Consider the following 11821-nt stretch of genomic DNA (forward strand, 5'->3'; position numbering starts at 1 on the left):
TTAGGATACTAAGGGAGTTGGAATTAGAGTACTTAAGGAGTATTTACTAATTAATCTGCTATTTAAGTTTAGGATACTAAGGGAGTTGGAATTAGAGTACTTAAGGAGTATTTACTAATTAATCTGCTGTTTAAGTTTAGGATACTAAGGGAGTTGGAATTAGAGTACTTAAGGAGTATTTACTAATTAATCTGCTATTTAAGTTTAGGATACTAAGGGAGTTGGAATTAGAGTACTTAAGGAGTATTTACTAATTAATCTGCTGTTTAAGTTTAGGATACTAAGGGAGTTGGAATTAGAGTACTTAAGGAGTATTTACTAATTAATCTGCTATTTAAGTTTAGGATACTAAGGGAGTTGGAATTAGAGTACTTAAGGAGTATTTACTAATTAATCTGCTGTTTAAGTTTAGGATACTAAGGGAGTTGGAATTAGAGTACTTAAGGAGTATTTACTAATTAATCTGCTGTTTAAGTTTAGGATACTAAGGGAGTTGGAATTAGAGTACTTAAGGAGTATTTACTAATTAATCTGCTGTTTAAGTTTAGGATACTAAGGGAGTTGGAATTAGAGTACTTAAGGAGTATTTACTAATTAATCTGCTGTTTAAGTTTAGGATACTAAGGGAGTTGGAATTAGAGTACTTAAGGAGTATTTACTAATTAATCTGCTGTTTAAGTTTAGGATACTAAGGGAGTTGGAATTAGAGTACTTAAGGAGTATTTACTAATTAATCTGCTGTTTAAGTTTAGGATACTAAGGGAGTTGGAATTAGAGTACTTAAGGAGTATTTACTAATTAATCTGCTGTTTAAGTTTAGGATACTAAGGGAGTTGGAATTAGAGTACTTTAAATTTACAGGTGAATTTACTAATTAATCAGCTAGTGCCCTACAAGGGGATGATTAAACTTTCAATAAGGGCTGGTACAATACTATGATTTAGATAAGACCCTGATTGATTTTTAATGAGAAAATGTCTCTTGCCTAAAAATCAAGAGTTGAGTGGGTGGGAAAGACAGACACTAGAATTAACCATCTCTGGGAGGGGAAAAGTTTGGGGTTTCTGAGATTTTCCCCCATGCTAACCATCCCCGTTACTTTGGGTCATTTGGCGCAGGAGAATGTGCAAAACTAATAATATGCAGAGCACAGGCATACTCTGTCTATATCATTGGCTTCATGAATCGGATTACCCATGGCAATGTAATGCTGCTTTTCTTAAGGACAACAGAGCCGACAAGTCCATGCATACAACAGGAGTAAAAAACTGAAATGGATTAGGCTTATCCCTTCAGAGATGGACTTGTTGGTATCCCAAGCCTCAAGTGGTTCCCTAATTTTGCCCCAAGGAAGCTTGGCTGCAGACTGCAGAATATGTGGCTCACAGACAAATAGTCTTTCAGCATCTGTTAATCAGGCCCAATCGCAGGATTTGGATTAATTAGCATGCCTGCTTCATTTCTGCGTGATGCCGCAGAGCTGTTGTAAGTAGTGGGATTTTTCTCAGGCAGGGTGACTCGCGCCACCTCTAGGAAAATATTTTCTACGGGAAACGGGCAGAATTTTTTTTTTTCCAAACCATCCTTGAAAATCTGTCGTAGTCCAGATATTTGAAAAATTATCAGAGCGTTGTTCACACTAATGTGTTTTTTAAAGAGACGTCTGTTCCAATGTACCTAAAGCTTTGAGACAGTAAAACCTCTAAAATAAAGACTTTGAGTCCAAGCTTCAGACCAAGAAAATTGCAAAAAAGATAACAAAGACCTACCTGACAGGAAACAAGTTCCCACAGATTACGTACTGCATTCAGTCAGTGTAAGCTTTACTCATCCTTAGTTCTAAATGTAGAGATTTACAAAAGGATAAGCACGTTTTGGGCTTCCTGAAATCCAACGACCTTTAGGGTACCTGACTCCTGTGTTGCTTTTTTACCATAATTGCCCATTGACCAGCTGAAATAATAATTTAGTGCTAGGGAGCGGTTCCTCCCTGACCTGACTTCAGCAGTCACAGTGAAAAAAAAGGAGAGACGAGGCACACCCAGTACAATAAATGATTTAATTTACATCTTGAGTTGATGAGCATCTAATTGCTAGCCCAAAACACTTTTGTGGTCAATGCCGAAACTCTATATTTTATTTTATTGACTATGAAATTAAAGGTTTTCTTTTTCTGTGGCACCCCATGTTACTCTTTCGGTGTGAGGTCAGACACAGACCATCCCTTTGTGCGACGGTGCAAGCCCCTGACAGAATCAACTGATCTCTGCATTTCATTGTTGCGATGTTGTGCACAATCATGGTTTGGTTTTTTTTTTTGCCACTGTGATGTGGGGGAGGGGAGACTTTTTCATGCATAAGGACCTGGGGTCCCTTACCTAGGACCGTGAACAGGCATCTTTGCTTCTTTAGTACTTCAGACTAGCCAGGTTGTCAAGACAGCCGGGGTTGAGAAAATGTGAGATAAAGTTGGATTTTCTTTCCATCCAGGCAAGCCTATCCACGTCAGTGGGTTGTACATTCCCACTAGCAGGTGGAGACGGAGAACAAAGGCTCGCTGCCCTCACCCGCATATAACTCTGCTCGGGCACTAGCCAGCCAGTTTTTCTCTGTCTCCAGCGGGTGGTGGACGTACATCAGTGTTTGTGGATCTTGGCCTACCTGGATTGAATAGGCTGGTTTGACCTCCTGTGGTGAAAGCAGTAGCTCCCTCCCTCAGTTGAATGTCTGAGAACCAATATCAGGAGACAAGCAAAATGAAAAAGGACAGGAGTGAGGTGAAGGCCGTGGACCTAGCTCTCCTCCATGCAGCAGAAGAGATCCGGTAGAGTAAGGAGGCCTTGGCCTCAACTCTGCAGCATAGTCCTTTTCTCTGACTGGTCCTGCTTTCTTCCCTCTACTCTCTCCCTGCCTTTATTTCTTATTTTGCCGGTTTTGTCTGTGGAAGGTTTATTGAAGAAAAAAAAAAAAGCATGCGTCGAAGAGTGGGTGCTGGCGTGATCTTTTGTAGGCTGGGCAGAAGACAGCTGCGATTGCAGCCATGCTGAGCCACGCAATTCAGGAGGGCTGCGGGGCTAATTTTAAGAACCGGCAAAGTTTCAGCAGCAAAGCCAAACATGGCAGGAGCCATTTTGATTGGCAGGAACTGCTGAGGCACACAGTGGGACACGTTTGATCAGCTTTTATAGGAAAAGAGAGAGAGTGTTACCTGGCATCAGGGGAGCAGCATGGGAAGAAGCTTTGCATCTGCTCAGCATGCCATATGAGGATCCATAGTCCCAGGAGGTCCCTCAGTGTTTGTCAAAATTGTGTGGAGGTCCGGGGGATGTCTCTATAGGGGATTTTTTCCCTGCAGGAACTTCAGAGGCCCCTGCTTTACAGGCAGAGGTTGTGGCGGTGACTCCTACCAGAGCAACTGAGAAGTTCTCCTCACCCCGTCTCCTGCCAATCCCCTTGGGAGTGGTTTCCAAGAGGGTTTTGCCTATCCGGGAGATGGATCTTTCTGCCATTTCTAGGGTAAAATATTTTAAGGGTCTTCAGGCCTTCTGTCAGGGGCAAGGAGCTCCTCGGGAAGAGGCTAGGGATCACCCGCTTCAGAAGTCTCCCTCCTTAGGACCTTGAAAGCATTCCAGGAAGTTCTTGTCTCCTTGCAGGAGGAAGAAAGGAAGGAGGCAGACATAGGGAGAAGAAGGCAAGGACAGGGATCCTTCAGAAGACTTAGATGGGGAGTCTGAATCCTTGGGGGGGATCCCAACAATCCTTTATTGCTATGGCTTTTTCACAGGGATGAGATGTCCCGTTTAATTTTACAGACCTTGAAAGCCCTTGGGTGTGAGGAGATCTTGCTGGCAGCGGCCAAAGATCTGAAGCGGAACCTTGTAATGATCAGCTTGAGCAAGGCATCCTGCTTTTTTCCTCTGCACGTGGCCATTCAGGAGCTGATAGATTTGGAATGGAGCACACCTGAAGCTAATATAAAGGAGGTCAGGAGTTGGTGGAACAAGGACAGTGGACTTCTGAAGAGGTGACTTGGTCCTTCAATCGACTGGAGGCAAGGGTGATTTGACTAGCCTTCCTTCAGTTCGCGGACAGGTTAGAAGGAAAGGCGGTGAAAGTTATGTCGGACATTGTGACTGTGGTGGCGTACATAAATCACCAAAGAGGGACTAGATGTTGACAAGTCTCTCTAGAAATGGATGTCCTTCTGCCGTGGGTGGAACTTCATTTACAGGCACTGTCAGCCTGTAAATGATTATCTCAGTCGTCATGAGTCGGATCCGGGAGAATGGGAACTGGCTCCCCGAAGTGTTTTGTCTTATCATGGATCACTGGGGGTGTCCCTTCCTGGATGTAATGGCAACTTGCAAGAATGCAAAAGTAGAGAGATTTTACAGTTGGACAAGGGATGTTCAAGTTCTCAGAGTAGATGTCCTGGTCCAGGCGTGGATACAAGAGAAGTTACTCTCTGCGTTTGGCCATGCCGGCCATGGTACATGGATCTGCGCTATCTTCTGATGGAGGACCCTTGGCAACTCCCTCTTCTCCGGGGGGCGGGGTTATGGCAGGGTCCAAGTTTTCATGACAATCCAATAGGGTCATTCATCAAAATGCGTTATGGCGTTCACGCACGCAATAATGTGTTAACACATGCGATAATCATGTTACCACATGACCAAATGCAAATGTTTTGAAGGGGTGGGATTGGGGAGGGATTAATTTAAAAGGAGGGGCAATATCACACCGTGCGATAGCATAATGCATGTTATCACATGGTTTTAACGTCAGAAATAACTACACCTTTTTTCCTGGCGTTAACCTGTGCAATATGCCCGAAATGGCTGTTATGCAATTTGCGATAAAGATTGCATTTCTGGGCTGAGAGCGAGAAAGAGAGAGAGCACCTCTAATGAGGTCTTCACAGTATTCAACTATCTATATCACTAAACCACCACCAACACCTCACCTTGAGCTATTAGCTGGCCCTCCTATAGTGATATAAATAGTTGACTACTATGAAGGCCTTATAAAAAGTATCTCTCTCTCTCTCTCTCTCTTTTGCATATATTTGGTGGGTGTTTGAGCATTGGTGTCAAAATCACACTTCATTTTTACAAGAAAGTCTGAGTAAGGGATTAGCCTTGAACACACTGAAGGTGCAGGTGGCTACTATAGCCTGTTATCAGGGCCGCATGTGGGGGAGATTGCTCTCTTCTCACCCAGATGTATCTAGGTTCTTGAGGGGAGTAAAACACCTTAGACCTCCCTTGCCAGTATCTTTGTGGGATTTGAATCTGGTTCTCTCCTTTCTGACGAGTCCGACTTTTCATCCTCATCAGCGTATTTCCTTGTGGTAATTGATTCTGAAGATGGTGCTTTTGATCGCTATTTGTTTTGCAAGGCGGATTTCAGAATTGCAAGACTTGTCGTGCAGTGATCCTTTTTTGATTATCACTCCAGATAAGGTACAGATTCAGATGATACCTGCCTTTCTTCTGGAGGTGGTTTAGGAGTTTCACTTAAACTAGTTGGTTGTGTTAACATCCTTGGATAAGGAATGGTCAGGAGTATAGGAAACTGCGGCACTTGTGTTATCTGGAGGTACGAGGGAGTTTTGGAAATCAGATAGGCTTTTTGTTCTTCAACGGAGGGATGAAGAAGGGGGAGGCAGCTTCTCAGGGCACAGTAGCTCGTTGGATTAAGAAAGCAGTGTCAGCAGCCTATGTGGATTCTGGGAAGCCTCTTCTGAAACAAGTCAGAGCACATACGACCCGGGCTAAGACGGTTTCCTGAGCAGAATTGCATTTGCTTTCTCTGACAGAGATTTGTTGAGCAGTAACGTGATCTTTTTTGCATACATTTGCCAGGTATTACAGACTGGATGTGGCGGCCCGGGAGGATTCTGCCTTTGCTAGGGCAGTGCTGCTTGGGCCTCAGGCAGCCTCCCGCCCTTTGGGGGAGTAGCCTTGGTACATCCTGCTGGTGTGGACTGGCTTGCCTGGATAAAGAGGAAGGTGAAATTACTTCTTACCTGATAATTTCCTTTCCTCGAAGTTAGGCAAGCAGTCCACCTTCCCACCCGGGGCTGCCTTGAGGTGGCCGACTTTCTTCTGTGTTGCTAGATCTTTGCCCAGAAAGGAATGAGGTTCCAGGATCTTTCATGCAGCTGGACTCCCACATATTGTGTGAGTTCCGTTCTTCTTCCAAGATGCTCTGTCCAAAGGGACTACTGTTAGCAGAGCTGAGTCCACTGTTTCTGTTGTTATTAAAAAAAAAGAAAAGAAAAGAATTCCCAAAGTTAAGTTGGATAGTGTTTGTAGGATACGATATTATCTTTAATGTTTAGTGGTTAGTGTCCACAGTTTGCTTTTGGAGAAATACTGGCTGGCTGGAGCCTGAGCAGAGCTATATGAAGGTGACGTCAGCGAGTCTTTGCTCTCTGTCTCCATCTGCTGGTTGGAGTGTACAACCCACTGGTGTGGACTAGCTTGCCTAACTTCGAGGAAAGGAAATTATCAGGTAAGAAGTAATTTCACCATACATTTTATTTATTTATTTAAAAACTTTTCTATACCGTCGCTTAGTGATATACCATCACAACGGTTTACAGATAGGCACGTAAATAAGTTTGGATTGGTTTATAAATTATCTAGAAGGTGCCAAAAACTTTTCGGTTACATGATTCAAATAATATACACTATATGGAACGTGGATTGGAAATTCCATTTATATGATAAATAGAAATCCATACATGAGATATACTGTACATTGTATTTGTGCTGAGCTACTTTTGCTTTGGTGAACTTAAAATTCTGCCCAGTGGTTAAAGACAAGATCTGGAGTTGTTCCTCTCTCTCGCTTCATTGCTGAGAGCTGTTAAGGGTGGACCATCACTGCTGGGGCTGTTGTGCTGTGGGTGACATGTAAAGCCGAGACTGCACATGTATGTTAATATCATTAGCCATTGATTCCATTTTATTTGGTGTTGCAGCTGGTGGACTTTCGGGAAGTGGTCTCTCGCCTGCTGGGACTCAACGTTAACACCCTGGCTCTCCCAGACTATGAAATTATCAAACGCCTGGAAAGGCTGGTTCACATCCATCAGCACCATGTTGTGACTTGTGCCTAACTGGGTGACGTCTATGGAGGATCTGCAACCAGATACAACGAAGAAAGACCAATGTCCCCCCGCCAGATCTCTTGATCATCTGCACGGAATATTTCCTTTTTTCAAACCAAACAAAATTAGATGGGTTGTACGAGCGGTGTTATAACTCTCATTGCAATTGACTGTCTCTTTCTCATTGATCAGTGTGTCTGTTTGCTGGCATTGATGAGGTATACGCATATGTATAAAAGTGACCAGGCTGACCAGAGTCTTAGGGGATGGGTGTCAGTCGTGCATCAGAAATGTTTTTCAGAACACTGCTGGATAGAAAGAGTTTAGTATGGGCAGACTTCAGCAAACACACGACTTTGAAAAGGCCGGATCCCTGTGAAGCAGAGCCCCGTGCTTCCCTGCAGCTCCAGGAATCACACACAGAACAAACAGAAGCACTAGAAAGCAAATTCACACCGTGCTAGGGCTTCAAGCAAGCCATCCAGATCTTACAGCAAGACCGTGGAAAGCTGCTGCTGCTTGGCATTCTCGGCTTCTGCTCTTCCCTTCATCTTTAGCATCCTAGCTTCAGGGGAAAGAGATCAGAGCCTATAGGAAACGAAAGAAAGCTGCTTCTCAGCTTGCTTAGCTTCCTGCTGCTGCCTTCACCCTTAGGGTCAGGGAGCAGCAGCGCTCTGTACCTCCTTTAGCTGGAGAGATATCTCTAGCTTTAGCTGGCTATAGGTAGGAGAATCTGCCCTGGCTGCCCAGTATGGCTGACCAGGGCCTGCTTGGTCTCCCGCAACAAGCACATGGTTCTGCCTGCAGCTCGGACCTGGTAGGACTTTCTTCTGTGCAATTTCATGCGTGGGGAGGTTCTACTCACCCTATCACAGTGCCAAACAAATACAGCGGAACACGTTCATTTAAATCTGTGTTTCCTACAGTGCTGTCGTGCATGACAGATGTGAAAGTAATTTTTACTTTGAAAGTAATTTCTCACTACAGTTTTGGGAGGTAGTGCATCACGAAGCTATGATCTCTTCTCAACCCCTGCTGGAAGGGATGGGTCACTCCAATAGGAGCTCCCAGAGCATGGGTCAAAGGGCAGCAAGGAGCTTAGATCCAAAAATTAGGTCCTAAAATTTCAGCCCCTGAACTGGTTTTGTGGCCTGGTTTGGCCTCTGTTGGAAACAGGATGCTGGGCTTGATGGACCCTTGGTCTGACCCAGCATGGCAATTTCTTATGTTCTTATGGTTTCTAAGGTAGATGGTGAGGTAGATAAGCAAGAAAGGGAAGTGGTAAAAAGGAAACAGCAGAAGAATGTAAAAGCAAGGAAACAGCTTTTATTATAAATTTCATTTAGACTTATTTTGTTTCATTTTACTTCCTCGTAATGGAAAACATCTTTTTTACAGCATTAAAGAACATCAGCGGTTACACTTTTAGGCAAAATTTTTTTTTTTAATTTAATAATCCTCTGCTGCAAAGTTGAATGTGAGGCAACATTGCCTTAACGGTAGCGGACTTAAGGCAGAAATGGTTTTTCCCATTAAAGGGGTATGGTTCAAGCAGCCTACATGGGAAAGTCAGCCAAAAAAACGTGCACAAAATGCACCAGTTTTCACAGTGGACTACGCACATGAGTTCACTTTGAAAATTATCCCCACTAAACCTGCTTGTACAAGTTAACACCTGCTAAAACATCTGCACACATTTCCCCTGTCTTTTCAAAATCCAAAAGTATATGCGTTAAGTGCAGACCCTTCCCATCTCTGCACCCAGGAACGCCTCCACTCAGTCTGGAAAAACTTATGCGCCAACATAACGTATGCATACAGGTTTAACTGCATGTCGGGTGGGCAGTTTTGTAAAAGGCCACTTCTGTGTGGAAATTCCTGTTTCACCCATAGAGAGGAGAGTCATTTCAAAAGGGACTTCTGTGGGTAAAGTAATAGATTTTTTATAAAAAGTGTGCACGTAACTTTTCATGGAACATTTGTGCGGATTTTTTTTGCTGGTCTGACGTGGTTGGGGTAGATTTGGTGGCCTAAGTTTCAAAGCGGGCTTATGCGCATGAGTCTGTTTTGAAAATCAGTGAAACTAATGCCCATATTTGCCAATGTTACAAAACGCTTAGTACATCTAGCCCTATGTATTACATGAGACATTTGCTCCTTTTCTGCCCGCAGGCTGATCCCTGATGAATGGCATCGCAGCCGCCCTGCAGCAGTTGTGCCTGCAGTTAATTTTATACAAATCCCAAAAGCACAAAATAAATCCTGAATTTTGGAACCATTTTTTAAATGACCTATCACATTTTTTAATATGCTGCTGATCACCTTGAAGATTTCTATTATGAATTTTTTCAGAATTCCTTTTGTCCTAATAGTAATGCATGTGGGTGTTCTTTCTAGAAACAGAGGGCATCAATAACTCCTACCTCAAAAGTGTCTCATGATCAAAGCTGTTTTTCATGAATGTGCATGTTAGTTAAATAGCATTTTGGAGTGAAAAAAATCCATTAGTATCAGCAGCCTGGAAAACGCAGAGGAAGAATTATTTTTATATCGGTATATAAAAGTGTACAAATCAATAAATAAATAATAAAATTTTCCCTATCCCCTCTGGAGATAGGGAAATACCTGTAGCACCTAAATGTAATCAACGTTGAAGCACTGAAAAGCAGAACATAAGTCAAATAAATAAATACAAATACATAAAATGGAAAAATATGAAATGAAGACCCATTCACGGGGGGAATTTCAGAACCCACTCTGTGTTAGGTTTATTTCTTCTTAGTACTTATGTGTATGAGCTGATTATTGTTTCATCCTGGTTGCTTGGCATAGTGCACTTTTGCACTCTTGTCTTTTTTTGCATTTTTCTGTGCCTCAGTAAATTCACAATTTGAAATTGACCTGTTGGTAGCTGAGGCAGGCGGGGGGGGGGGGGGGGGGGGGGCGCAAACCCACTGCGGCGACATATTGCAAAGATTTTACAGCGCCACGCAACATGTCTGCTTTAACATTTCACTCTGATTTGGCAGTGGTGTTCCCTGCCACAAATAAGCACGGGTGGCTAATTTAGAGTTAGCTTGCATGGCCCTGTGACCTCACATCTCAGCGCCAGAAAGAAAGCAGAAGAAAACCTGCGCAGTACTTGAGGGATATGTTTCAGGTTTCCTTTGCTCCTTTTCATGGTCTAGATTTGGCTGCCAAATGTAGTATCCTTGAGTTTCACCGATGCCTTTTGCTTTTTCAGGTCACGAGATGAAAAGGGGTGGTGGCAGCTGGTGCCTCTTTAAGAGACATCTGGGTGCTCATTGTTCTGTAAAAGCCCACATCATAGGGATTCCTCCTCTTCCCCCAATAAAAATAGAACCACTGGTGACATTGGAATGTGTGTCAGATGGGCTTCTGAAGTGGGTGCTGAAACTGTGGGAGTCCGAGATGTGTCCTCGCCATGCTGTTTGCCACAATTGCATTACACCAGAGCTTCCCAATCTGTCCTGGGGATCCTATTATAGCCAGTGCTGGATTTAGGCACAAAATACCTAAGGTACAGTTTACAGCCTCAGATTATGAAGGGCTGCCAAATACAAAAAAAGTTGCTAAATTTCAAGTTTTACATTTTTTTTTTTTTGGTAATACCATGGGATCTCTTAAACTTGGATTAGTTTAGGGCCTCAGCATGTCTTAATCTAGTCCTGCCTATAGTCAATCAGATTTTTAGGATATCCACAATGAATATGCATGAGATGCATTTGCATATACTAGCAGCTCAGTATATGCAAATTTATCTCATGCACATTCATTGTGGAAATCCTGAAAACCCAACTGGCTGTGGGGTCCCCAAGACAGGTTTAAGAAGCCCTGTATTATGCAATACTGTATTGCAAATTTTTTTATTGGGCCCTCAAAGGTTCTTCTGAACTAATAACTAAACAAGAACACAATAAATGCCAAATAGGGTTGCCAATTAGCTCCAGATTTCCCAGGTTGATCCAGTCCTGGTTTTATCCTTTTGCAAGTAGTTCTGATTTCCCTATAGCACTCCCTATGAAAAGCAAGATTACAGGTGCCTGTATGTAGTGAGATGAAAACAGGACTGGATCAACCTATACTGAAAATCTGGAGCCAATTGGCAACCCTGGTGCCAAGCTGGATCAGACCAATGGTCCAATGAGCCTAGTATCCTATCTCCAGCAGTGGCCAGTCCGGGTCTGTTGGAAGTATCTGTCAGATGCAAATTAGGAAAGCCCGTTCCATGCTATTCCTTTCTAGAAGCAGAGGATGGACACACCTAAGGCTATCCTAGCTAAATAATGCTTAATGGACCTGTTTTTAGAAATGTATCCAAACTGTTTTAAAACTCAGCTAAATTACTAGCCTTGGCCACATTCTCTGGCAGCAAATTCCATAGTTTAATTATGTGTTGACCGAGAAAACACTTTCTAGAATTTGTTTTAAACCTGTTACCAGTTAGCTTCATAGAGTGTCCCTAGGTCTTAGTACTTTGGAAAGAGCAAGTAACTGTTCCCTGTCAACCTGTCGCACACTAGTCGTGATTTTGTAAATATCTATCATGGCTGGGAAGACTTGGAACCGATGTTCAACGTGGTAGGAATATTTTATCATACAGAAACTTTTATCATTAGCCCCTCTCTGATTTGCAGGATTCCCCCCCCCCCCTAAAGTTTAGGCTACTAAAATCAGGTTAAA

The 11821-nt window shown here is 43.1% G+C and overlaps 1 protein-coding gene across 2 annotated transcripts in view; it reads left to right on the plus strand.

Annotated features, from left to right (window-relative positions):
- LOC115088368 (coiled-coil domain-containing protein 170-like) overlaps positions 1 to 10046 on the plus strand; it is a 91419-nt gene extending 81373 nt beyond the window's left edge. For both annotated transcript variants that reach the window (XM_029596555.1, XM_029596556.1), the window contains one exon: positions 6989 to 10046. In XM_029596555.1, coding sequence (XP_029452415.1) covers positions 6989 to 7126 — 138 coding nt within the window. In that variant the 3' untranslated portion in view covers positions 7127 to 10046. The remainder of the gene's footprint in view (positions 1 to 6988) is intronic.
- Positions 10047 to 11821: the final 1775 nt, after the last annotated feature.

The sequence above is a fragment of the Rhinatrema bivittatum genome, chromosome 3, assembly GCF_901001135.1.
Source record: "Rhinatrema bivittatum chromosome 3, aRhiBiv1.1, whole genome shotgun sequence".
NCBI lineage: Eukaryota > Metazoa > Chordata > Amphibia > Gymnophiona > Rhinatrematidae > Rhinatrema > Rhinatrema bivittatum.